Source organism: Lepus europaeus, chromosome 21, assembly GCF_033115175.1.
Source record: "Lepus europaeus isolate LE1 chromosome 21, mLepTim1.pri, whole genome shotgun sequence".
In the NCBI taxonomy this organism is placed as follows: Eukaryota; Metazoa; Chordata; class Mammalia; order Lagomorpha; family Leporidae; genus Lepus; species Lepus europaeus.
This window is the reverse complement of record NC_084847.1, coordinates 1707659-1734212: the sequence shown is the minus strand read 5'-3', so window position 1 is coordinate 1734212 and position 26554 is coordinate 1707659. Positions and strand designations below refer to the sequence as shown.

Here is a 26554-nt window from a genome sequence, read left to right as displayed (position 1 = left end):
ACCGCGTCGCTGACCCGGCTGCTGGCGACGTCGCCCCTGTCCGCACCCACGCCTCGGTGGTGGGGGGGAGTGCCTGCCCCCCGAGGTGTGCGTGACTGGTTGGAAACCACCGGTTTGCCACCGAGGAAGCTGTCCCCGAGCTCCGCGCGTGTGCGGGCGTCCCGGGCCTCCTGCCTGTCCCAGCAGCCCCCATGCCCTTAGAGCCCCCTTCCCGGAATGGAGTCCAGCCCAAGACTGGTGCTGCCTGCTGGTTCCCCGGCAGCCGTTCCCAGATCCCCGAGTGGCTGCCTCGTGCCCACAGCCGGCTCTGCCTGTCTGTTCCCACCCCCACCTACAGGAGCCCTGGGGGGATGCCCCTGGCCTGCCTTGGTCTCCTTGGAGCCCCCCACCCCGTGGTCTCAGGGATAGAGGCCTCCCCTGAGTGGCCTGGGTGCTGGTGGGGTTGCCACCCCTGGCCTGGGCCTCCCACCAGACTCAGTTCCACCTGCCTTCTCAACAAAGCACAGTGGCCCTCTTGTCTGGGCCAGGGCTGCCGCCTCTGGCACCAGCGGCAGCAAACGTGCCCAGGGCCAACCTGTTGCAAAGCAGAGGTGGCTGGGAGCCTCGCCCAACTCGTGCCGTCCTGCTGGACGCTGGCTTTTGCAAAGAGGGGTCCACTGCCACTGCCTCACCCACCCTCACTCCCTGGCTCCTTGCCTTTGCCAAGGTCACCGGTGCCGGCCATGCCCTGAGCAGAGGGACACCTGTGAGGGTGTCCGAGGGGGCCTCTGCTCCCCCAGCAGCCACCCCTGCTCTTCTGCTCACTCCCTCGTCCGTCAGAGGTCATGGGGGGAGCAAGGACAGGCCCAGGCCCTGGTGCTGGGCTCCACAGCAGGTCCTGGGGTGCACAGGGCTCCTTGGCTCTGCCCTTCCCCGGGGTGACCCTGGCCTCACCATGGCTTTGTCCCTGTCTGCCTGCACCTTTCCAGTCTGGACTGCCCTGGTGAGGGAACACCCAGTGCCGCCCACACAACTGCCGGCAAGTGGGGTACAGGGCTAGGGCAGCCCAGACCAGGGAGAAGGTGCTGGCTCCGGTCAGGGTAGCCGCCTGGGGGGCGGGGGGAGGGGAGGGCGGGCCACTGCCCGGGATGGGCAGAGCGCTGCCCCGGGGAGCCACTTCCCTCCTAGGATCCGGCCGCTGTGCCTCTCGCCCGTCCTCCTCGCTTTCTGCCTAAGTTCTGGTGTCTGAGGGGGCGGGCAGGCTGCCGGCTCCACTCCCACCCACCCACCGCAGCTGCCTTCACATCTGGCCTGGCCCTTGTCGCAGTCTCCAGCCCGCTTGGCCTGCCCCAAGTCCCCTCTGCCACCCCAGTCAGCCCAGCCCTCTCCTCGCAGCCACAGGGCCCTCCCGCGGCATCTTCAGCCTGGAGTCCCCGTCAGCACCAACGCTCCTCCGCCCTCCTCCCTAGGGGTTCGCCCCGTGCTCCGGAAGCCGTCCTGGGAGTCCCCGGGCCTCTGTTCCTATTCCATGGCGGGTATCATCACCTCCAGCATCACACTGCCCTCATTTTGTGCACAAGGAACCAGGTCTAGGCAGGCCAAGGGCCCCTCCCGGGGTCAGCCGGCTGGCGAGGGGTGGAACTGAAACTGCAGCCGCAGGGCCTGTGCCAGCCTGGGCGTGGGGCATCCGGTGACCAGCGACAGGAACAGGAAGGGCCGGGTCATCTTCCCCTGACCGCCCCTCTCTGGGCAGCGCCCCTGGGCAGCGTGGACTCTGGGCTGGGAATGACATGGGACCCTGCTTTCTCCCTCACCGCTACTTCCCCCGGTGAAATCATGGTCACAAGCCCCGGCCCGTCACCGCCACGGCAGGCGGGGATTTCCAGCCACGGGGAAGGAGGGGCTTTGGGACACTCAGAGGCCCTGGATCGGGTGAGTGAGGGAGACCGGGCGGGCTCCCGAGGGGGATCAGCGCCACTCTTCAGAGATCCAGGCGAGGGCAGAGCCCAGGGAAGAAGGCCCCCGAGGGCCCCAGAGGGTGGGAGCAGCATGGTGAACACTGGGAAGCAGGCAGAGCGGGCCTCCGGCAGGTGCCACCATCACCCATCTCCACCTGGGGGCTGCACTGTTTGAGGGAAGGGGTGGGCTGACGGAGTGCTGATCACTTAGCTGTTACGTTATGTGTCTGTTTGACAGGCAGAGCCCGAGAGCGTCCACAGCGGGGGCTGGGCCAGGCTGGAGCCGGGACCCAGGAACACAATCCGAGGTTCTCACGCGGGTGGTGGGCGCGCGGGTACTGCAGCCATCACCTGTGACGGCTTCTGAACACCTGCCAAGTCCCACCCCAAAGAGAGGTTTATGTTTATTTTCTAAAAAAAATGTTTATTTTCATCTCCTCGAAAGGTAGAGAAAAAGACAAGGGGAGGAGAGTGGGGGGGGGAGAGAGAGAGAGAGAGAATGTTCCATCTCTTGGTTTACTCCCCAAATGCCCGCAAGAGCCTGGGCCTCCCACATGGGTGGCAGGGGCCCAAGCAATTGAATCATTACCCTTGATTTTTAAAAACTGAAAATGTTATGGCCGGCACCGCGGCTCACTAGGCTAATCCTCCGCCTTGCGGCGTGGGCACACCGGGTTCTAGTCCCGGTTGGGGCGCCGATCCTGTCCCGGTTGCCCCTCTTCCAGGCCAGCTCTCTGCTATGGCCAGGGAGTGCAGTGGAGGATGGCCCAAGTGCTTGGGCCCTGCACCCCATGGGAGACCAGGAGAAGCACCTGGCTCCTACCATCGGAGCAGCGCGGTGCGCCGGCCGCAGCGGCCGCAGCGCGCTACCGCGGCGGCCATTGGAGGGTGAACCAACGGCAAAGGGAAGACCTTTCTCTCTGTCTCTCTCTCACTGTCCACTCTGCCTGTCAAAAAACAAAACAAAACAAAAACTGAAAATGTTAGAGCTTATAAAATGGTAAAAGGATGTTTTTGATAGAAAATATTCTATAGCTCTATAAAACGTGGTACCAGTAGGACCTGAAGCCCACCCCCCCCAGCATCACTTGCTGCGAGGGGGCTCCTTGGGCTCAACCAGGGGTGTCGGGAGGCCGGGGCTTCCTGGAGCTGTCCCAGCTGGACGCCAGGTGCCACAAGGGGCGAGAGGTCAGAGGCGGACAGCTAGGACAGTCCAGAGGCTCTGTGGCTCCAGGGAGGGGCTCTGACCCAAGTAGCAGGCAGGGAGGCGGGGCAGCGTGTGGCCAGCAGGGGGCAGCATGGAGGCACACTGTAGCAGGTCTACAGTAAACCCAGGCGGGGGCTGAGCTGGTGCACAAAGCAGGTTCTCATCAAGGGGAACAGAGAGGGGCACTCCTGCCCCAGGGGCCACATCCCTTCACCCCCAGCAGCCAGGGTCCCCGACGTCCGCTGGGCCGGCCGGGCAGCCTGTCGGGCACGAGCGTGAACCCGGAAGTGCGGGTGCTGCACAGACAGGTGCCCCAGGGAAGGCCGTGCCGCCTCAGAGGGGCCCCGGGGGAGCTGGTCTCGGAGAAGGGACAGGGTCTCGAGCAAGGCAGAGGCCACCTGGTCTGCACTTGGGGAAATACCAGGCCAGGCCAGCCACGGCGACACGACGCAGATGGACACAGTGGGGAGACAGCGTCCACGCAAGACCCCACTGGGAGACTCTCGGACACTGGCGGTCTAGAGACTCGGGTGGGGAAGCAGACCTCCCGCTGGGCACCTTCATGCCTGCTGGAATGTTCTAGAAAGGTGAGTGTCCCCGTGAGAAAGTGCAGCAGACGCTTAGTGGGCACCGGTCCTTTCTGTGGTGGGAAACGTGGTGGAACCAGAGGTGGTGGCCGCAGCGACCCCATGGGAACGGCAAGCCGACCGGGCAGGGACCAGGCCAAAGCCGGGAGCCAGGAGCCCACTCCAGGAGCCCACCTGCCCGACTGTCAGCTGACACGTCCCAAGCTCTGCAGGAGCCCAGGCGCCCACTGCTTAGACAACAGGACCACCACGCAGTTCCTGACAGCTCCAGGACCGGCCGAGCACGGGGACACCTGGTCAGACCAGGCCCAGGGTGCAGCCGCTCTGCCCGCCCCCCAGGCGCCAGGGCCTGCCCACTCGCTCAGCCCTGGCCTGTGCCGTCGTGGGCGTCTTGGTGTCAGTCACAGGTGGTCCAGGCATGTGCACGAAGGGCAGGCCGGCGCATGTCCCCATCAGAGCCCCAGCTGGGCACGGGCACCAGGTGTGCAGGCAGCGCCCCCTGCAGGCTTCTGTTCACCCTGCGGTGCCAGGTGTGCCGGGGCGGGGGATGGAGGGCCGGGCAGCGAGCTGAGTACAAAGGCCCTGCTGGCCAGAGGGACCTCCGGAGAGCCGGAGCCCGTGGGGCTGTGCCCGCAGCACTGGGGCCGCGCCGCTGCCCTCCTGAACTGCCCAGGCAGCCTGCGGGAGGAGGCGGGCTGTGCCAGCTGGTGGCCGGTCCTGGGAGGAGGAGCCACGGACAGGGAGCAGACCTCTGCAGCGGCTCCTGGGTTTCCCTTCCCGCGTACGGACACATTAAAACGCAAGGGAAGTCGGTCGTGTGGACTCCCAAAGGAAACACTCTTGGAGTGCCAAGGGGCCGGTGGGATTCCCGGCGGCGTCTCTGCCTCCCTTGCTCACCAGGGGTGGGACTAGGAAGGAAAGGAAACAAGACCGGCAGGTCAGCGGCCAGGCACCTCCTCCCTCAGGCAGAGGGCCCTGACACCTGCCATGCACGGGCCCGGGGCGACCCGGCCGCAGCCCAGCACCTCCTCTCGCCCGCCCACCGAGCTTGTTCCGAGCCAGTATTTCGCGGTGAGACGGCGGCGTGCTTTGTGCTTTATTTAGGACTCACACTGACACCGGGCAAACAGGTCACTACGTCAGTTTTTCACAGCTGCTCACAAAGTGTCAGCGCATTTTTAATACATTCATTCACGCGCCCGAGGCCCACACAGACCATGGCTCACAGCCAGCTACGGGGGAAGCACTCACAGGCTTTCTCCTGGAATCTGTAACATTTTTTTCCTTCATTTTATTTGAAAGACAGAGAGAGAGAGGTGCTCCCTCTGTTGGTTCAGTTCCCAAACACCTGCAACAGCCAGAGCTGGGACACACCGGGCTGCAGCCGGGAGCCTCGAACTCCATCTGGGTCTCCTGAGCAGGTGGCAGGGACCCAAGGTCTCGAGCCACACTTGTGGCCTTGCACCAGGAAACTGGAGTCAGAGCCAAGCCGGGCCCAGGACCCGGGCACGCAGACACGGGACGTGGCGTCCCAGGCAGCCGAGCTGCACAGCCGTCTGTGGGCAGCGCGCGTCAGCAGGACACGGAGGGGGAGGCGGGGACGGCCTGCATGGACGGCGCAGCTTGCACACGCTGAGGCCAGCCCTGGGCCCCGCGCCGGGGCGTGGGCCCGCGGGCCGGACAGCATGCCGGCTGAAGTGTCCACACGGCAAGCGTGCGCTGGCTTTGCCCGGCCGGTCCTGCTGTGGTGCACACGAGGGAGCCACCGCGTCCTTAGCACGATTGACATCGACACAACGAAGACCACAAAAACCTCCAGGCCGGATGATTTCACAAAGCTCGGGGCTGGCGCTGCCGCCCAGGACGGCCACACCCTGCGTGGGAGTGCTGGTTCCAGCCCGGCCCTGTGACGTGCCTGGGAGTTCCTGCCGCCCAGGTGGGAGAGCCAGGTAGAATTCCTGGCTCCTGGCCTTGGCCTGGGCTGGCCCTGGCTGGGGCAGCCATTTGGGGAGTAAACCAGTGGATGGGAGATTTCTGTTATTCTGCCTTTCAGATACATAAATCAATTGTTTAATACATTTAAAAACCCCCGTTTCGGGGCTGCTTACCGGCACAGTAAGTTCTAGAAGCCCAGGGTCACAGCTCCACACACCGTTCTTTGAGATTTATTTTGATTTATTGGAAAGGCAGAGTCGCAGAGAGAGGGAGAGACAGAGAAGGACCTTCCATCCGCTGGTTCACTCCCCAGATGGCCACAACGACCAAGACGGGGCCAGGCCAAAGCCAGGAACCTGGGACTCCACCCAGGTCTCCCGTGTGCGTGCCGGGGCCAAGCACTTGGGCCTCCTCTGCTGCCTTCCCAGGCGCATCAGCAGGTGGCTAGGCTGGAAGTGGAGCAGCCGGGATGGCGGCAGGCGGCGGCTTCACCTGCTGTCAGACATCACCGCCCCCAGCTCCGCTCCTGGTTCAGCTCCTGCTGGGAGGCTGGGAGGCAGCGGGTGCCGGCTCAGGCACGTGGGCGCCGTGGACCGAGACCCTGGCTGCTGCCCTGCTACTGTGGGCTTTGGGCAGTGAACCAGCAGATGGGAACCTGTTTGTCATTCAAATTAAAAAGCAGAATTTTTTTTTTTTTTAAACTCACATGCTTTTTTTGCTGCCAGGATATTGGCGGGAACTACTTGTGTGGCCTGCTTGGACCCCTGCTTCTTGTGCCAACTTCTCCGTGCAAACAGGACATTCAAGCCACAGAAGAGAAACACTAAGAGCCCAAACGAGGGACTGGCACGGCGGTGCCGCAGGCCATGCCACTGCTGGTGACGCTGGCGTCAGTGTCCCAAAGCACAGCTCCGGCTCAAGTGCTGGCTGCTCCACTTCTGACCCGGCTTCCCACCAACGCACGGCCTGGCCCCCGCACCCACGTGAGGCACACAGAGGCCTCAGGGGAGCGAACCAGCAGACAGAAGCTCTGTGTCTTTCAAATGCAAAAGTTAATTCTTTAAAGTTCCGAATGCCTTTTTTCTTACAATTTTTAAAAAGATTTTAAAAAATATTTATTTTTTAAAGTGAACCAATTTTTTTTTTAATTTATTTATTTGAAAGGCAGAGTTAGAGAGAGGCAGAGACAAAGAGGTCCTCCATCTGCTGGTTCACTCCCCAGATGGCCACCACGGCCGGAGCTAGGCCGATCCGAAGCCAGGAGCCAGGAACTTCCTCCAGGTCTCCCACATGGGTGCAGGAGCCCAAGGATGTGGGCCATCCTCCACTGCTTTTCCAGGCCACAGCAGAGAGCTGGATCAGAAGTAGGGTAGCTGGGACCTGAACCGGCGCCCGTATGGGATGCCAGCACTGCAGGCAGCGGCTTTACCCGCTACACCACAGTGCGGCCCCAAGAGTTATTTTTTATTTAATTGAAAGGCAGAGTTAGAGACAGAGAGAAAGAGCGAGCGAGCGAGGGCTTTCATCCACTGGTTCAGTCCCCAGATGGCCACACTGGCCAGGCTGGGCCAGGCTGTCCCAGCAGCCAGGAGCTTCTTCCTGGTCTCCCACGGGGGTGCCGGGGCCAAGCACTCGGGCCATCCTCTGCCGCCTTCCCAGGCCATAGCAGGGAGTGGGCAAGCAGTGCCTCACGGACTGCCGGCGGCGCAGGGGTCGTGGCGCCAGGGCCGGCCTGCGCGTCCTCCTTCCCAAGGCGATGACAGAGGCTCCAGGCTGGCAGAGCCGGGCGAGCGTGGAGCGGCCTCGTCTCCAGGTGCCCCGGAGCCTGGCAGAACCAAACATGGAGTCACAGGAACAGCAGAACTGGGAACAGCTGCAGCCGGAACTCGGCTTCACAATGAAAAGGACTCTCTCCCAGTTAAAACCTGACTTCCCGAAGGCCTACAGGCATGAATTCTACGTTCATGAGTCCACTTAATTTAATAAACTGGCTTAAATTAGGCTCAATTTAAAAAAATAAACATTTAATCTTTCTAAAATAAACTCAGTAACTCGCGCGATTTCTCCTAACTGACTAATTTCTTGTTTTTAAAAAAGATTCATTTATTTGAAAGGCAGAGGGAGACGTCTTCCTTCCACGTGCCAAGGGGCCACACAGCACAGGAGCCAGGGGCCGGGGCCGGACATTCGGGTCTCCGAGGTGGGTGCAGGGGCCCAGGCCTCAGGCCGTCAGCATTGCCTCTGCAGGCGTTAGCAGGAGGCTGGACCAGAGGCGGAGCAGGGACCAGGCCACTAGAGTTCTGCCTGTTGGGAACGCCGCGCATCAGATATCGAGGACGACGGTGAGAACACAAAATCTAGGTGGGGACGGTGCTGGGCGCAGCGGCCGGGCCGCCCTCACCCCACCTCCGCCTCTCAGCTCCCCGCTGGTGCGCACCCTGGCAGGCAGCAGGGTCCCTGCCACCCTCACGGGAAACAGGGGCTGCCAGGGCCGCTGGGGAGTGGACCCGTGGGTGGATCACCTCTCCACTCTGTCGCTCTGCCTTTCAGATAAAAAATGCCTTCTTTAAAAAGGATAATCACTACACATACCTTTCAGGTTGACAGAAAAGAAAAAGATAATAAAGACAGCTAACACTTCACAGGTACACAAAGAACTTCACACAGGATGTAGAAATCACCACTAAGTGGTGACTGCTTCTCCAGGGCTGGACTCCAGGGGCCTGGGCGAGGCCGGGGCAGCGGCGCCCAGCTCCGGGTCTCAGCGGGTCGGCAGGCAGCACCCGTCGGCTCCCGTAGACCAGGGCTGGACTCCAGGGGCCTGGGTGAGGCCGGGGCAGCGGCGCCCAGCTCCGGGTCTCAGCGGGTCGGCAGGCAGCACCCGTCGGCTCCCGTAGACCAGGGCTGGACTCCAGGGGCCTGGGCGAGGCCGGGGCAGCGGCGCCCAGCTCCGGGTCTCAGCGGGTCGGCAGGCAGCACCCGTCGGCTCCCGTACCCCACGTTCTAGACTTCAGTGCTCCAGCGGTGACGCGGCCGAGGGCTGGCAGGGGCACCGCCTGGTTCAGACTCAGACATCCACAGTCAATGCACACCAAAGGGGGCGGCCTAGGTGAGGGCTGTGGCTGTGGGGGCTCAGAGGAAGGGGCGGCGGGCAGGACCCCCTCTCCGGAGGCCCAATACAGAGGTGAGTTGACGGGGGGGTGTGCACACATGGCGTGGGTGGAACCCACCCCCCAGCCACGGTACCCAGCCCCTCAGGACCAGCTGAGGAAAGCTGGGGGTCCTCAGGCAGGGTGCTCCCTGCAGCGCTGGGCAGTCTGCCCTGGTGAGACTGCTTTAGACCCAGGCGGACGGGGCCAGAGGGGCAGGGCCTGGGGCTGATGGAGGCGGCGGTAGGGCCACACTGAAGGGTCCGAGCGTGACCCTGGGCCAGGGTCCCTGCAGTGACAAAGGAGGCCTGGCCCCCCCACAGAAACCACAGGGCACTGCAGGACAGCACGGGGCACAGCTCACAGGTGAGGCGGAGGGTGCAGGCTTCTGTGGGCAGGGGCACGGACATGGAGCCCAGGGCCACTCCGCGGGACACCTCTGCAGGTGTGGGTGCGCAGCAAGGTCCCCGAGAGCTTCTGGCTCTGCAGAAACAAGGACACGTGATGACCCCCCAGCCCCTTCCCCCAGGCTCCGGCCTTCCCCGGGTGGAAGGGGTGGAGATGAGCACAAACACCCCCACACACGCTGCAGCCAGAAACCCAGCCCCCAGAACCCTTGGGTTGGCCGGCTGGGCCTCCCACTGAGGAGGTGGCAGTGGGATCCGGCCAGGAGCAGTCCCCAGGGCCCTGCGTTCCCGCAGGACTTGGGGAGGGAGCAATTCCACGTGGCACCACAAGGGGGCAGCACAGGCCCGCGCTTGGCCCAGCAGCTCAGGGCTTGGCACACAGGAGCCTTCAAGGAGGAGAGCCAGGGCCCCGGGCCAGGGAGGAAGGTGCTCTGCAGGGCTGGGAGCCGGGCCGGCCCAAGCCAGACCAGGAGAGGAGCGGTGCCCGCCCCAGCGCACCCCCTGCCGCCAAGCCGTCACCTGTAGAGCAGGCCCCTCACTGGATGTCGGGGTCCTGGAAGCCCCAGGCTTCCACAGCAGCGACCAGGAAGTTCTCGGAGCAGAGGGGCTGGTTGTTGAAGGTGTCGCAGTGGCCCGTGCGGCCCCGGTTCAGGTCTCCGTCGATGTAGAGGGCCTGGCCGCCCCCGCCCCCTGCGGGACGCTCCGGTCAGCAGCCGCCCCTCTGCCCCCTCTCTGGGGGTGGCTCAGCCGCCCCCTCCCCGCGCCCAGTGCACTCAGCCCCTCTGCCTGGCTGTGGCCAGTCTCACCCTGGCCCAGGCTGACCTCCACCCTCCAAGCCCCCGGACCTGCTCCACCCCCCTGCCGCCTACGCGCCGCGCCTCCCTCCCAGCCTGGGCAGGGCAGCAGGTGCCCACCAACGATGAGGCAGTCGCTGCCCCCGGCCATGAACATGGACTCGGTCTTGGAGGGCAGGTTGAAGTGCCGGGTGGCCAGGAAGGGCGAGAGCCGGTCCGCCGGGTCCGAGGGGGCGCCGTGGGCGAGTTGGGAGGGGGTGGGGCCAGCCTCCGGGGGCGCCGGCTTGGTCAGCTCTGGGTGCTTGATGACCACCCACTCGTAGCGCTGCACCTCGGGCTGCAGCTGAGGGGAGCAGCGTGAGTCCCTGGGCCCCTGCTGCCCCCCAGAAACATGGCCCACTTCACCCCACAAGTCACGCAGGGCCGTGGTGGGCGAGGAGGCTGGGGGTCCCAGGGGTCCCAGGGGTCCCGGGGAAGGGCGAGGTCTCCCTGCAGGGCAAGCGGGGAGCAGGACACAGGATGACGGGAGCAGCCAGGGGCCCACACCCGGCCCACCTACCCGGAACACGAAGCACTCTCCGGTCCCGAAGAAGCCCAGCTTGCCTCCAAACTTATTTCTCTCGCTCCAGTCTGTGGACAGGTACGCTCCGCACACCTGGAGAAGCAGCCAGGCTGCGGTGTGAGCCGGGGTGGCGGCGGCCTGGGCGAGCTGGGGCAGGCGTGTCTCGGCCAGGAAGGAGCCCCCCCCCCCCGTGCCGCCCGTGCCCACACCCTGGCCCGGCCCCAGCCCGGGGAGCCTCAGGCCGGCCCTGCTCACCTCCTTCTGTGTGGTCTTGATGAGCAGCAGGGTGGGCTCGTGTCCGTCACACTGCAGGTAGAACCTGGGGCCGAAAGCACCGGCAGGCTGGCAGCGCCGCCCAGCACCTCCGCTGGCCCCGGCCGGCCCCACCCGGGCCCACGATCGCGGCCGCTCTCGGCCTTCCCAGGCCTCCCCCCCTCCCCCGCAGATGGCCCCGTGGGCAGAGCCCCGGCCAGGGGCCACAGGGAAGCAGGAACCAGGGGTACAGGTCCCTGCCCCAGAAGCCAGGCGCACGGCGGGGGGGCAGGGCGGCCAGCGCGGTGCCCAGCGCTTGGCTGTCGTCCCTGGCAGGGGCTGTGGAAGCAGCTCCGGCTGTGCCAAAACGCTTGTGGGTCTGTGGACACGGCCAGCTCTGCCCGAAGCACTCTGGCCGGCTGCCAGGCCAGGCTTGAGGGAGCTGGGGGAGCACCGGCCGTGCCTGCGATGGCTGCCCTGGGGGGCGCACCTGCCAAACCTGGGGACCACCTCCCCGGCGAGGCCTGTGGCCAACGGAGCGGGGAAGGCAGGGCTGGTGCCCGCAGAGCTGGGGCGCTACCTGGTCAGGCTGTACCCGTGCTGCAGTGAGGAGAAGAGCAGCAGGGGCTGGCACAGGGCGAAGCGCTCGGGCACCCAGGACCAGATGTCTCGCATCTCCTTCACGCTGACGATCTCCGAGCGGAAGTTCTGTGCGTGCACGGCCAGGTGCACAAACTGCCTGGGGAGCGCGGGCAGGGCTCAGAGCGGTGCCGACCTCGGCCCGGCCGCCCCGCGCCACCCGGGCATCGTGTCCTGTACTCAGCCAGCTGGCAGCCGGGCAGGGAGGAACTGGGCACGGCCATGCCCCGGGCCGCCTCCCAACCCGTTACCGCGAGGGGGCAGCGCCCAGCCTGCTGCGGACAAAAGCATCTTTTTTTTTTTTTTTTTCTGGGAAATCAGGGCACAGGTGAGTCAGCTTTGGCGCGTCGAGGGCCGCGGGCCAGCCAAGCACCAGCAGACACAGGTAAGCGGACAGACGGACAGACAGACAGGCTGAGGCGGCACCGCGGAAGCCAGCACGCGCGTCGGCCGGGCGCGGGGAGACGGAGCGAGCCGGCAGAGGGGCCGGGCGTGCGGCTGCGGTCAGACCTACCTTCTAGAAAGCGAGACACTGAGAGACAGGAGGAAGCAACGAACACGGAGAGGAAGAAAAATAAAACAGACAAGGAGAGGTTAGTGACGCGCCCGGAGGCCCGTTCCTGCGGCCCGGCACGAGGCGGCCGTGGGGCCAGCTGTGAGACGGCCTGGGCACTTGGGGACCCGTCCCCGCCCGCTGCCCCACGAGCCGTCGAGCGGCAGAGCAGGGGCCACGCGCGGAGCGGCGCCAGCCCGGCCCCCGCCAGAGCTCCCACGGCGGGCGGGGCCTCACTCCAACGCCTCTTCCTGCACCCAGGCGGCCCGCCCTGCTCTCCTGCTCTCCTGCTCTCCCACCCGGCCGGAGGCAGCCCGGGGAGGGGGCGCACGCCGGGCCCCGCCCACCTCTTCTGCCTGACGGTGATGCCCTTCTGCTTGAGCGCCGTCTCGTTGGCCAGCTGCAGCAGCTGGATCTCCCTGCGGGAGAAGAGGCGGATGGCGAAGGCCTTCTCCAGCAGCTTCTCGGGGGACACGGTCTGGGCGATGTCCCTGACGAAGGCCCGGATGTCTTGCTTCACGCTGTCCGACGCCAGCGGCTGCCCGGCCCGCGCCTTGTGGAAGAACTTGAGGATGGCCAGGGCCACGCGGTACAGCACCTTGTAGCCTTCCACCAGGAAGACGTCGAAGACGCGGGCGAAGTGGCTCAGGGGCAGCTCCCCGAACAGCCAGCGCTGCCAGTCGGCGTACACCTGCAGCACGTCCTCGGCCACGGCCACCATGAGCCTGTGCGCCGCCTGGCAGTACTTGTTCACCAGGTCCCCGAAGGTCATGCAGGAGGACTCGAAGGCCAGGAAGCTCTGGTCGAGGAGCCTGCGGCCGGGGTCGTTGCAGGCCAGCAGGCGGCAGGCCTTCTCGAAGCACTCGGCCTCGTCGAGGCTGTAGTGCAGCAGCAGCGCCACCACGGCGGGCAGCGCGGGGCAGAAGGAGATGTCGGGGAACTGGTTGGCGATGCACAGCAGGATCTTGCGCACGGCGCCCTCGCCCCGCGCGTTCAGGCAGTAGCTGGGCACCTGCGTGTTGTCCACGAACTCGGGCAGGGGCAGGCTGCTGTCGCTGTGCTTGCCCACGATCTTGCCCACGATGTCGCTGTAGACGCTGGCGTCGGGCGTGACCGTGCGGCACGGGATGTCCCGAATCAGGCGCTGGTACACCTTGCCCCGCAGGGCGTGGCTCTGGGCCCAGTAGCCCTGGCGTGCCAGCTGCTTCAGCTCCTGCAGCTCCGTGCAGCTCAGCTCCTTGGGCCCCAGGTCCTGGATGGCGGCGTCCATCTTGTCCCTGTCCACAAAGCAGTTGTAGACGGGGGAGTCCATAGCGCCCGGTGTGGCCAGGTCAGGAGGGCCCCGGGCTGCCGGGGGCAGGGGCCGTGGGGACCGGCTAGGTCGTCCAGCACCCTCGCCGAGGGCTTTCTGTACACCTGCCTGCCATCCTGCAGCCTGGAGGGGTAGAAGACGTTTTTAGTGCACCTGTTGCCCGTGTTAACTTCCGACGCAGCGACAGAAGGCCCCTCATCTAAGACACAACCGCTCCGGGCGTCCTGAGCCCCGGACCGCGGCTGCACAGGAAGCTACCGGAAGGGGTCAGCCAGGCTCTGAGGCACAACCAGCTCAGGGCAGCTCCCCAGTGCGGCGCCACGGTGCGGCATCCCACATTGGCACCGGCTCAAGTCCCAGCTGCTCCACTTCTGGTCCAGCTCCCTGCTCATGCGCCTGGGAGAGCAGCGGAAGATGGCCCAAGTGGTTCGGCCCTGCACCCACGTGGGAGACCCGGATGGGGTTCCAGGCTTCTGGCTTTGGCCTGGTCCAGCCCTGGTTGTGGCAGCCATTTGGAGAGTGAACCAGTGGATCAAAAACCTCTCTCTCTGTCTCTCCCTTTCTCTCTGTAACTGGGCCTCTCAACTAAAATAAACAAATTTTACAAAAAGACAACAAGAGAAAAAACGGTGAGATGGGCCACGGAGCCGGGGTGAGGGTCACTGGACGGGGACAGTGAAGTACGGACACAGCAGCCTACACCTGCCTCGGCTGGGGCCGCTGTCCCGGGCACAGCTGTGCACCACACAGCCTTCCCACCGGGACGCCACGCGTGTCCGAGACGCGGCAGGACTGCCTCAGTGAGTTTTGGACCAGACTGTCCCAGCTTCTCTGGCATCTAGAACATTCACCTAAAAATAGGAAAAACAGTGCTACTATAAATACTAAGGGGGGCCGGCGCTGTGGTGTAGCGGGTAAAGCCCCTCCTGCAGCACTAGCATCCCATCTGGGCACCGGTTCAAGCCCCAGCTGCTCCATTTCCAACCCAGCTCCCTGCTAATGCACCTGGGATGGCAGCGAAAGATGGCCCAAGTACATGGGCCCCTGCACCCACACGGGAGACCCGGACGGAGCTCCAGGCTCCTGGCTTCGGCCTGGCTCAGCCCTGGCCATCGTAATCCTTTGGGGAGTGAACTGGCAGATGGAAGATTCTCTCTCTCTGTCTCTCCCTCTTTCTCTCTCTCTGTAACTCTGCCTTTCAGATAAACAAATGAATAATTAAAAAAAATAACTGAATAAAAAAATTACAATTACAGAAATTTGCAAAAAAATTCGTTACATAAGGGATGTAGAATTCTGCTAAAATGGCCCCCTCTAGTCCCACTCTCCCTTCTACCGGAAGGTGGGGGGCTGCGGCGCTGCCGGGTAAGCCACTGCCTGGGGCTCCACATCCCACATCACCGCGCACTGAGCCAGCTCCCTGCTGATGCACCGGGAGGCAGCAGAAGATGGCCCAAGTACCTGAGCCCCCACCATGCACGTGAGACCAGCTGGAGCCCCCGCCACACGCGTGAGACCGGCTGGAGCCCCTGCAACATGCGTGAGACCCGGCTGTAGCCCCCGCCACGTGCGTGAGACCCGGCTGTAGCCCCTGCAACATGCGTGAGACCGGGTGGAGCTCCTGACACACATGTGAGACCCGGCTGGAGCCCCTGCCACACATGAGACCCGGCTGGAGTCCCTGCAACGCACATGAGACCAGGTGGAGCTCTTGCCACACACGTGAGACCACGTGGAGCTCCTGCCACGTGTGTGAGACCAGGTGGAGCCCCCGCCACACGGTGAGACCGGGTGGAGCCCCTGCCACACGGTGAGACCAGGTGGAGCTCCTGTCACACGCGTGAGACCAGCTGGAGCCCCTGCCACACACATGAGACCGGCTGGAGCCCCTGCCACACATGTGAGACCCGGCTGTAGCCCCTGCTACACGCATGAGACCGGGTGGAGCTCCTGCCACACGTGAGACCGGGTGGAGCCCCTGCCACACACGTGAGACCCGGCTGTAGCCCCTGCTACACGCATGAGACTGGGTGGAGCTCCTGCCACACGTGAGACCGGGTGGAGCCCCTGGCTCCAGGAACTCCTGGCTGTTGGGGGCCCGTGGGGAGGGAACCAGCCGGTCAAAGATGCTTCCCTTTCTGTCGCTCTGCCTCGCGATAGAAACAAATCTTAAAAACAGACAGAGAACCACCTCTTGCCTCCAGCACGCACCTGGCCGCTGAGTTCCCGTGATGGGAATCCTGCACGTGAACCATTCCGGGCGGCCGCAGCCCCTGCCGGCCCTGCGCCGCAGCCCCGGGGAGCGGCGCACAGCGTCTGTCCTTTCCCGGCGCTGCTGCTCTGAGCGCGAGGCCCTCACTGCCGCAGCCATGTCGGGATCCCCTCCTGCTGGACGCTAACCCCGGCTGCGTGGACAGACCACGTTCCGGCCGTCTGTGTGCAGACACCCCACGCTGCTCTGCCTCTCGGCTGCTGTGAGCAAGGCTGCTACACAAATGAGTTCAGTCCCAGGGCCGCCGCCTGCAGTGCCCACATCCCACGTGGGCGCCGGTTCGAGTCCCGGGTGCTCCACTTCCGATCCATTTCTCTGCTGTGGCCTGGGAAAGCAGCAGAAGATGGCCCAAGTCCTTGGGCCCCTGCACCCACGTGGGAGACCCAGAAGAAGCTCCTGGCTTTGGATCAGACCAGCTCTGGCTTTTGTGGCCATTTGGGGAGTGAACCAGCAGATGGAAGATCTCTCTCTCTCTCGCTCACTCTGCCTTTCAAATAAATAATTAAATAAAAAAATTTTTTTTTTTTAAATTGAGTTCTTACTTTCAATGTTTTCAGGCATAAACCCACGGAGCCTGCCTTCACGGGGCTACCCTACGGGAAACCTGAACTACAACAAGGCCTTCTGAGAGTAACAGGGAGCCGACCTCAACGTGTGCCCCTGGGCAAGCCCGCGGCCAGGCTGGCCCCTGCTCCCCAGGAGGAGGAGTCCCACGGGGCCCTGGGTAAGTCTGCCTTGTCCTGAGCCAGGAGGCAGTGGGGGTCGCTGTCACCCTGGCCACGCTGCATGGTCTCCCCACGTGTGAGTCCACTGCCACTGACCCCCAGGACGACCCCAGAGGGAGAAGAGCCGGCTCCTTCCCAGGAGCGCCAGCACCTGCCCAGCCACCCTGAGTGTTACAACGACACCCCAGGTGAGCAAAGCCCCTGCAGGGAGCAGCAGGCCCAGGGGTCAGGGACACACGGGATCCAGAGGGACCCTGGGGCGAGGACCAAGCCGGAGACCGAGAAGGAGCCCCCCTTCCTCTGTCCCAACCCCCACCCAAACAGAGAGCCCGCTGCTTCTGGGTGGGCAGCCAGGGCTGTGAGGACCTCCAGGTCAGCGTGGAGCCCAGCAGTAGAGGTGTGGCTCCCAGGTCGGAGCGCCTGGGTTCACCCCCGCCCCAGCCCCTGGTGCAGACCCCGGGAGGCAGTGGCGGGGACGGGCCCCTGGGTCCCTCCACCTGCTGTGAGGCCTGGGCTGACTGAACAGCACTGGGGCGTGGACCAGCAGATGGGGGGCTCTCTTTCTCTTTCAAATAAATAAACTAGAAAGTAAAAAAACAAAAAGCCCAACCAACCAGGCCCAGAGTGGCTTCCTCGATTTAGAAGTTTTTATTACTACGTGAGGGTTGTACAAATGCATAGTTACGGAGGTCAAACGCGAGCCGATTACAGAGCAAAACTCCGGGTTCACCTGTCCCTCAGCCCCTGACACGCACAGCAAACCCGGCTCCTGGGACAGGGACGCAAAGGGGGCAGAGCCGGCCCTCCAGGCGGGCTGCCCGCTGAGTGGGTCCACCCTCCAAGTGGGCTGCCCGCTGAGTGGGCCCTCCAGGTGGGCTGCCACTGAGTGAGCCCTCCAGGTGGGCTGCCCGCTGAGTGGGTCCACCCTCCAAGTGGGCTGCCCGCTGAGTGGGCCCTCCAGGTGGGCCACCACTGAGTGAGCCCTCCAGGTGGGCTGCCCGCTGAGTGGGCCCACCCTCCAGGCGGGCTGCCCGCTGAGTGGGTCCACCCTCCAGGTGGGCTGCCCGCTGAGTGGGCCCTCCAGGTGGGCTGCCACTGAGTGAGCCCTCCAGGCGGGCCGCCACTGAGTGAGCCCTCCAGGTGGGCCGCCACTGAGTGAGCCCTCCAGGCGGGCTGCCCGCTGAGTGGGTCCACCCTCCAGGTGGGCTGCCCGCTGAGTGGGCCCTCCAGGTGGGCTGCCACTGAGTGAGCCCTCCAGGTGGGCTGCCCGCTGAGTGGGCCCACCCTCCAGGTGGGCTGGCCGCTGAGTGGGCCCTCCAGGTGGGCCACCACTGAGTGAGCCCTCCAGGTGGGCTGCCCGCTGAGTGGGCCCACCCTCCAGGTGGGCTGCCCGCTGAGTGGGTCCACCCTCCAGGCGGGCCGCCCGCTGAGTGGGTCCACCCTCCAGGCGGGCCGCCCGCTGAGTGGGTCCACCCTCCAGGTGGGCTGCCCGCTGAGTGGGTCTACCCTCCAGGTGGGCTGGCCTGCTGAACGAGCCCACCTGCCTGTCTCCTGCGAACCAGGCCTCGCTGGCTTCCCCCAGGCACCCTGCCCTGGGCAGCCACTTTCGTGTCCTGCCTGGGGGCCGGGAGGCAGGAACCAGGGGAACAGGAGTCAGCCAGACTCTCAGTCCACGTCCGGCTTCGCCTCCGGCTCCCCAGACTAGGGCAGCTGTGCCCCTGCCTCAGCCCGCGGCGGCCTCGTGTGTGTGTGTGCATGTGTGCATGTGTACGTGTGTGCGTGCGTGCACGTGTGTGGAGTGTGGCCGCCGCCAGGCGCCTGGGCCCCTGCAGCAGCCCGGGGGCTCCCGGGTCCAGCCCGCCCCCTCCCCGCAGGGCAGCCCGGGGGGACGCCGGCGAGGAGGGTCCTCCCGGGAAACCACTGTTCCGCAGCCCCAGTTCACTGCAGAGGAGGGGCGGCGCCTGCGCTCCCTGGACGTGGAAGACTTCAAACAGGAAACAGTGTGCGTCCCGTGTCCCCACTTCCTGTGTAGCCTGCAGAGCCCGCTGCTGGCGACTCCAGACGCTGGGGGGCAGGGCTGCTTTATCGAGGGCCCCTGGGGTGGGCCTCTCCTGGGAGATGGTCTCTGGGCCGAGCAGGACTGAGGAGGGGAGCGCAGGCAAAGGCCCTGGGGTCGGGGACGCGAGGCCGCAGCGTCCGGCCGAGCAGCAGCGGCGTCAGTCAGCACCGTGGGTCGGGGCCTGGGCTCCACCTGATGCTCCGTGTGAGGACCAAGCCCCCACCAAAGGCATTCAGCCGGCCGGGCAGCTCGGCCTCCCCAGGGCCTGGCCTGGCACCAGCTAATGCACAAGGACAGCTGGGGTGACCGTCCCGGGGGCCAACGCCCGGGCCAGCCTTGCGGGGGTGCAGCCACCGGAGGCCAGGGTGGGCACGGAGCCCCGAGTGTGCGTGCACCCCGATGCTCACGGCCCCGCACTTACGAGACCTCTGCCCCTCGGGGAATCCTGCACACGTCTTCAAAACGAGAAAAGCCAGCGTCCTCTCCCTGTGCTGGGTGGCACTGGGTCCCTCGCCCAGGCCGGCCCTGCCACGGGTGAGGCTGCAGACCACAGGCTCCGGGGTCTTCTCCCACAGCGGCCCGAGGAAGGCGCCAGGGCTGGCGGGCACGGGTCCACCTCCCCCGAGTCTGGGGGCTTCACTCCATGGGGTCTCCTCATGGGGAGGAGAGAGCGGACAGCAGGCGGGGAGACGCCCAGGACCCGCGCCCACTCCTGTGGCGGGCTTCACCTTCCAGCTCATGTGACGCTGGCGACAGCTGGGGCATGTGAGAGCATGTGTGAGTGTACACGTGTGTGCGTGTGAGTGCACGTTGAGTGTGTACATGTGTGTGCGTGAGTGTGTACACGTATGTGCATGTGTGAGTGTGTGCACATGTGTGCATGTGTGAGCGTGTACACATGTGTGCGTGCGCGCGTGTGCAAGCATGCATGAGAGCAGTGTGCATACATGTGCGTGCGTGAGCAGTGTCTGTGCGCATGCACGTGTGCATGTGTGTGCATACGCGAGTATGCGTGCGAGCAGTGTGTGCGCGTGTGAGCAGTGTCTGTGCGCGTGCACGTGTGTGCATGAGCAGTGTCTTGTGTGTACACGTGTGTGCGTACATGTGCGTGTGTGAGCAGTGTCTGCGTGTGCACGTGTGTGCGTGTGCGAGCAGTGTCTGTGTACACGTGTACGTACATGTGCGTGCGCGTATGAGCAGTGTCTGTGCGCGTGTGAGCAGTGTGTGCATACATGTGCGTGCGTGTGTGTACGTGCAGGTCTGCTCTCCCTAAGGCGGGGACACTGGATGCCCGCGGCGGCCCCACGCTCAGCCCTGCCCTGCGCGCCCCCAGCAGGCTCGGAGCCCCAGGACTCTGCTCCAGGCCTGGGTCACCAGTCCCTGTGCCTCTCACCTCCCCGGCGGGAACGTGCTTTTCCCACACAAGAGGCCGGAGGTGAAGACAAACGTCCCATGGGGCAGAAACGGGGCCGCACGCTGAGCCCAGGGCCCCCTCTGCACCCGGCTCAGCTCCCTTCCTGGTGCCCCTCCTGGGGTGCGCGTCCCAGGGAATGGGATCCCGGCACGTGACCACGGCCCCTGTGCCCCAGACTCTGACCCACCCCACAGCAGTGCCTCCTCTGGGTAAGACGGCGCAAAGAGCAGACGGATCACCAGCAGGAAGGGTGTGCGGGACGGGCAGGGGGGCCCCAAGTACCAGGAGCGGCCTGGTGCAGGGTGGAGACAGGGCACCCCCATGCAGCACGGCAGGAGAGGGGATGTGGGCAGGTGGTGCCCAGGGTGGGGGCATGGGCAGGTGGCACCCAGGGTGGGGGCGCCCAGGGTGGGGGCATGGGCAGGTGGCGCCCAGGGTGGGGGCGTCCAGGTGGCGTCCAGGGTGGGGGGCGTGGGCAGGTGGCGCCCAGGGTGGGGGCGTGGGCAGGTGGCGCCCAGGGTGGGGGTGTCCAGGGTGGGGGCGTGGGCAGGTGGCACCCAGGGTGGGGGCGTCCAGGGTCAGGGCGTGGGCAGGTGGCGCTCAGGGTAGGGGCATCCCACACGAAGGCCAGAGGAGAGTCCAAGCAGAAGCTGGCCTTGGAGGGGGACGGCAGGGCGCCAGGGCCAGGCTGTGCCTGGAGGCCACGGAAGGTGGGGTGTGGCCACGAGTGCACAGGGGTGGACTCCGCCCAATGGGGGCGGTGCCCAAGTCGCCCAAGGATTCTGCTGGGGTGGGGGCAGGAATGCCCAGGGAGCTCCACCCTGCGGTGTCAGGCAGCGCTAGGGCAGGGGCAGGTGACGCCGGTGGCAGGGAGGGTCCGGCACACATCCAATGCCACCTGAAGGCCATCTGTGGCCCTGTGGGCGGGGCTGGCACACACAGGACTCCTTGGCCAGCCCCGGCTCGACGGCCACACCCGCCCTGGCCGCGGGAAGGGCTCTGGGTCCCAGCAGCTAACAGGGTTCAGACGCAGCTCCTCTCTGAGTGAGGGGGGCCTGTGGGGAGTGGGCGCCCCAGGCGCCAGAGCCACGTGTGTGCCCTGACGGGGCTCAACACCCCTCGCCCCCACGGCAGCCCTTGCTCTGCTGAACGCTGGGGGTGTGGGGAGGAGACGCCCACGGACAGGCCGGCTGCAGTCCCTCACCACCCAGAGCCTCTGGGATGAGCAGTGAGCCCGTGCCGGGACGCCGGGCAGAGGGCCAGGTGGGGAGGACGGGGTGGGCGTGGCTGGCCCGCTGAGTGTCGCTGGATTCGGGTAGCGGCTGGAGGTGGACACCAGCACTCAGGTGACAGCCACCCTCCCGGGCCAGGGACCTTCCTCCCAGGTCTGATGGGGTCTGATTCCTAGTGGGGCAGGGTCGGTCAGGAAATGCTGAATCCCACCTGCCCAGAATCTGCCAGGGCCACAGACAAGGTCGGGGATGCTCGGCCCCCACCCCCAGGCCTCAGCCCCGGAACAACAGGTCAGCGCAGCCTGGGCCACCGGCCCCCTCCACCCTCCCGGTGGCATCCACCTTTCTCCCAAGCACCTACTGGGCCCCTGGCACTGAGCTGGGCACAGAGCAACGCCGGGAAGACCTCGGGCGGCACGCCACACTCGGGGAGCTGTGCAGGTTCCGGAAGCCCCTTGGAGGTGGCTGCACGGGCAGAGAGGGAGACGTGGGTTCCAGGGACCACAGGCAACCAACTGCCCCACACAGAGGGGCAAGTGTGAGGGCCTCGGACCCCTGAGGGGCCATCAGGGTAGTGCACACAGAAGCACCACCTGGCTTTGCCCACACGAAGATCTGTCTGGGGCACACAAGCGGGCAGCCGTCAGAACCTTGGCCAGGGACGCGGTGCGGGGAAGGGGCCTGGGCGCAGGCTGGCGCTCTCCCGTGCACAGACCCCCAAGGACCGGTCTGAGGACACTGCTCTGGAGATCTGACCCCTCCTGGCCCCACTGCCTGGGGCCACTGCCGTCAGGAAGGCAGCAGATTCTGGCCGTGTGGCCAGCTGGCGGCGGTGTCACTAACCGGGGTGGCCACGGCCGCCAGGCTTCCTGAGCTCACCTGCTGCCCCCCCCTCCTCCTCTGGGACCCTCCGCCGGCACCTGCCTTCCTCGCCGTGCTGCCATCCCGGGGAGCCCTGGCGCCCAGGTGTAAAACCGTCACTTCCCCACCTCTTTATGTACAGCTTGGCCAGCCCGAGTTCAGGGGGCAAAACTCCCCTCCCCCACGTGGGACCCAGGGACCACCTCCCGGCCCAGCCAAGCCTCGGCTCCCACTCAGCCCCTCCTCCCACCTCAGCCACCTGGAAAGGCGGCCAGCAGAGGAAGCCAGGCTGAAGCACCAGACGGCAGCCTGGGCGGGGAGGAATCACGCCGCGGGCCTGCTGGTGCCAGCTCGTGAGCCGCCGCCGCCTGGCAGGCCTCCCTGGCCCGCCCGCCAGCACCCTCTCCAGTTCCCGGTGCAGGCTCATGTCTCATGGCTTCACCCTTGCACTCCCCTTGGAGGAAGGGGAAGTGTGCCGGGAAGTGCGCCCTCTCCTCTCGGGCCAGCCCTGTGTGACTGGCGCAGCCATGGGCCTGGCTCTCACTTCCTGGGGACCTAGGTTCTCTGCTGCACATTCCAGCCTCGAACCCGAGAGTCCTCCCCGGCTCTGCAGCCAGGCTGCTGGCGGGAGCGCTGGCCCCCTCCACCCCGGCTGCCTCTCCCCCAGACACCCTCGGGCCCTCGCCTACAGAGCATGAGGCTGCCCACTCCGCACACACCTCACCTCTCCCGGCTCTGCTCCTCCCGGCCAGGTCCTCCGGGACAGGCAAGGGTCCATCCTCTTCCCGGCCAGCACCGTCCGGTGTGGATGGCCCGGCCCCTTCAGCCGCTGCCCAGACATCTCCCGAGTGCCTCGGCGACGGCACTCAGCACAGACTCCCCACCAACAATCCTGCCTGGACCCGCCTCTCCTGCCGGTGCCCAGGGCAGTGGCCAGGCTCCACTCAGAGGGATGGCCTGTCCTTCCCCGCCCCCGCCCCCGGGGCAGGGCTGAGCCCGCCAATCCACTTCCGCCTCCAGGACCGGGGCAGTGGCCTGTTCATCTGCCCAGCTCGGCACCCCGTACGCCCCAGGGAGGAGGAACGCAGAGCCGGGAAACAGGCAGACACCAAGGACAACGGCAAAGCACTCGGCCGGGGTGGGGGGGGGGAGATTTAATTCTGGAGGCTGAACAAGCACGGGGAGCGCCGCGCACAGCATCAGCGGTGCCGGCATTCCAGTGACGCCCGGCGGCGGCTGCCGGGGAACTTGATAGTGGGCCCTGTGCCGGGCAGACAAAGGCGGGCACGTGCCAGGTGCGACAGGTGTTAGTCACGGCTCCAGGGCCGGGGGCGGGCCCGCCTGCCGGTTCAGATGCAGGTCTCCAGAGCCACGCGGCGCCGCTCCCCAGCCCCGTCTGGGCCACACAGGCCGGGCTGCAGGATCTTTCACTCTGGCCTCAGGAGGCCTTGCCGGCCGCAGCTCCGACGACAGCCCTGGCAGGAGTGCGCTCTGCCCCCAGGAGGCCCTGGGCCAGCGCCTTCAGACCCAGCACGAGAGCCGCCCACACCCAGTCACGCGCACCCCACCACTCCAGGAGGCATCCAAGCCACGCTTCCTGCATGCCAGCGTGCCGAGGGCGAGGCCCCGCCCAGCTCCTGTGAGTCCTGCCTCGGGCCAGGGGTACCGATCATGCCGATTCAGGCGTGGGTGCTACAACTGGCAAGCGCCGGGCCCTGGGGCCCTGGTCCACGAGGAGACTGGCTCAGCGGGGTCCCACAGCGTGAGGGGCCCCGGTTCCTCGGGATAGCATGGAGGGCAGGGCCCGCTGGGCGTCTGGGAGCCACTTGGCTCAGAGTCAGTGCAGGCCCTGCAGGCTCCAAGGACCCAAAGGACCAGAGAAAGGACAGCGCCCCTGTGTGCCGGGAGCAGGAGCCCACCCAAGCCTCAGCCCTCTGCCACCCACGGGTGTGCCGGGACAGGGGGCAGGGGGACCCTTGTCAGGAGGAGAGCAGGGGGAGCGCGACAGGACAGGCCACGCGCTCCACGCAGCCCAGGGCTTTCACCGGCAGCAGTCACCCACTGGAGGGCGGTACCCGGGAGTGTGTGTGGCACCATCAGACCCGCATAACCACCGGCAGGCGCCGCCCAGGGGAGACGCAGGCACGGCCTGGAACCAGGACCTCCTGCCCCGGGAGACACGGGGAGAGGCTTGGCGGCCCTGCGGCGGCCTGGCTGGGGACACACGGGCTCCCTTCCTCACCCCGGGAGGAACACGGGTCGGGGGCCCCACACTGCGCCAATGCTCCCAAGGTCCACCTGCTACAAGGCCCTGCGCTCCCACAGGGGTCCTGGGAGGACGTCCTGGGGGCACCAGCCCAGGGCCCCCAAAGGGGGAAGGGGCACGTGAGACAGGAGGCCCCAGGCACACTTGTAGCAGCCCAGTCCCGCCCTTCAGCCCAAGAAGCAAAGTCCGTCTGTCACAGACAGGAGGGCCCAGCCCTTCCTCCTCCCCCCGGGAGCCGTCGGCCTGCTGACCAGCCTGCTGCCGCCGTCTCCCAGGAGCCTGCCGGGTTCGGTGTTGTTGCAGTCGGCAGGCTCTCCCAGGAAGACCCAACCCACTCTGCACACGAACGCCCAGAACGGGGCCCAGCTCCAGACCGCGGACGCCCACCTGCTGCCTGGATGCTGGCAGCTCCTGACCGGGGGTGGGGAGGCGTGGGGAGCCCCGCCAATGCCGCCCTTCCCCCTGCCCGGGAGCCCCCGGTCCTGCCGTCTTGCCCTCCTGCGTCCTTACATGTCTGGGGGTGCTGTGGCCCCGGACAGCCCCCACCGTGACCAGGTCACTCACAAAGCTAAGCCCGCTCGGCGGCTTGCCACTCAGAATACAAGTCACACTTGGGGTCAACGCTGTCAGCCCCGCTCCCTAACTCCTTCTTCCACGGCCCCCCCAAGCCACCGTTGTCACTGCACACACTGTCCCCGGCCCGGAGGGCTCCTCTCGCCCGCCCCTGTGCCCCGGCAAGCTCCAGGCAGAGGCCAAATCCTGCGCGGCACTGCACCGGTTCACGTGACAAAAACACGCACGCCGAGGACAGAGGACGTCACTGAATAATGAACTCAAACTGGTTCTCAGCAGAAAGCCCAAGGTTGTTTTCTGTTTTTTATCTTGGTTTGGAGGCCGACACTTGAAGCGGCTGCCTCGGGTGGCAGGGGCTTCGCGGTGTTTACAGAGCTGTCACACGGCTGGCGCTCCTAGCGGCAATGCTAAGTGCTTTTTACAGCCTGCCTCACTGTCGTTACGTGACACACTCAGTGTGTCGCCCGAGGCTGGCTCGGTCCGAGGAGGACGGAGCAGCTCGGGTGCCCGAGGCCCACCTGCAGGTGGACACGCAGACCCGGGCCCGGGTGCGACCGCTGCTGGGGAGAGCCTGCCGGATTACAGATTACGTCCGCACGCCCCAGCCGACGCGGCAAGGTCACCCGGCCCCGCTGAGATCCGCACCAGTTCGCGTCCGCTGGCAACCGCACGGGGCTCCTTTCAAACCACTCAGACCCCCCCTCCCCAGCCAGGCAGGGGCAGCAAAGGCCGGAGCAGCGCAGGGGTCCCCCTGGGTGAAGCTCCCCCAGCTCCGCCGGTCTGGGCGGGTCTCTACCAGCCGGGGGCCACGGCGCGCGTGCCCTGCTGACCCCGCCAGCGGCCCGCGGGCACAGGGGGCCACACCCCGGGCTGAAGAGCCAAGGGCCCCAGCGGCCCGGCTGGCCCTGCGCACCAACCTTCGGCCTTGACCTGAGGCCCAGGGCACTAATGCAGCAGTGACCCGAGCCTGGTCACCAGGCCGTGGCGCCCGCGCCCGCGCCCCCCTGCAGCTGCACCTGCGCGCGGCGGCAGGGGCTCCGGGGCGGGGGACCCCCCATGCGCCACCCCGGGGCAGGTAACGGGCGACAGGGGCGGCCGGTCCGCGCGGACATCTGCTGCACTTCCGACCGCGGGGAGCGGAAAGAGCCCCGGGAGAGGGCGGCACACGGGCGGCTCCCGCGCCGCCTCCGCCGCCTCGCCCCGCGGGGCCCGCACACGCCGCGCCGCCCCCGCCTCGCGCCAAGGCCAGGGCACCCCGAGTGCGGAGAGGCCCCGCAGCCCGGGACGCGCGCCGCGACCCCGGCACCAGCCCCTCGCGCTGCCAGCCGCGCCCAGCCCCGCGGCCCGGCGCCCGCCGCCCCACCGCGCCCCGCGCCGCACACGCACCTCCGCGAGCCGCGCCGCCTGCTCCGCGCGCCGCACGACGGCGCCCGGCGGTCTGCGCACGCGCGCCCGCGGCCCCGCCCCCGGGGCCCGGCCCGGCTCTGGGCATGCGCGCTGAGGCGCGGCGGCGGCCGGAGCATGCGCCCGCGGAGCGCAGGGCCCCGCGCGGAGAGCCCGAGGCGGCGGCCGCGGTGTCCGAGGGCCGGGGGCTCGGGTGGCCGTCCTCCGGAGTGCCTCCCGGCCCGGGCCCGATCTGGCGGACAAGGGGCGCAGGGCTCCGGGGGGAGGGAGGCGCGGAGGAGCCCCGCCAGGCTGGGGTCCAGCCCGGAGTCAGGGTCGTGGGCAGAGCGCGGACCCGACGTGGGCAGCGGGACAGAGGCAGCGGTCCTGGTGGGCGGGGGAGGCGCCGCAGCGCCCCCTGCGGGCCGCGGAGTC

At 66.5% G+C, this 26554-nt stretch overlaps 2 protein-coding genes across 6 annotated transcripts in view; one reads left to right on the top strand and one right to left on the bottom strand.

Moving 5' to 3' along the window:
* RNPS1 (RNA binding protein with serine rich domain 1) overlaps window positions 1-26554 on the top strand; it is a 426882-nt gene that overhangs the window by 215491 nt on the left and 184837 nt on the right. The window lies entirely within an intron of this gene.
* On the bottom strand, window positions 4806-26157 carry TBC1D24 (TBC1 domain family member 24). Of its 5 annotated transcripts, none has more exons than XM_062179914.1 (9): window positions 26123-26157; window positions 12370-13457; window positions 11984-12001; window positions 11411-11569; window positions 10834-10897; window positions 10576-10671; window positions 10137-10359; window positions 9742-9912; window positions 4806-9298 (listed from the first exon to the last, which is right to left on the bottom strand). In XM_062179914.1, exons 2-8 carry the CDS (start codon window positions 13332-13334, stop codon window positions 9758-9760), a joined length of 1680 nt encoding a protein of 559 aa, XP_062035898.1. In that variant the 5' UTR covers window positions 13335-13457; window positions 26123-26157; the 3' UTR covers window positions 4806-9298; window positions 9742-9757. The 5 variants fall into 5 exon arrangements, with proteins under 5 accessions (XP_062035898.1, XP_062035896.1, XP_062035899.1 ...); XM_062179912.1 differs by lacking the exon at window positions 26123-26157 and adding an exon at window positions 22622-22956; XM_062179915.1 differs by lacking the exon at window positions 26123-26157 and adding an exon at window positions 22617-22679.

What these genes read in the sequence shown, in the direction of transcription:
- TBC1D24 (XM_062179912.1), bottom strand. Translation starts at nt 22,738, where the DNA reads ATGTCTGGGCAGCGGCTGAAGGGGCCGGGCCATCCACACCGGACGGTG. An exon ending in GAGGAGCAGAGCCGGGAGAG is followed by an intron (nt 13,458 to 22,621) that starts GTGAGGTGTGTG and finishes CTACCCCTCCAG; the next exon opens with GCTGCAGGATGGCAGGCAGG. An exon ending in CACGGGTACAGCCTGACCAG is followed by an intron (nt 10,898 to 11,410) that starts GTAGCGCCCCAG and finishes TTTCGGCCCCAG; the next exon opens with GTTCTACCTGCAGTGTGACG.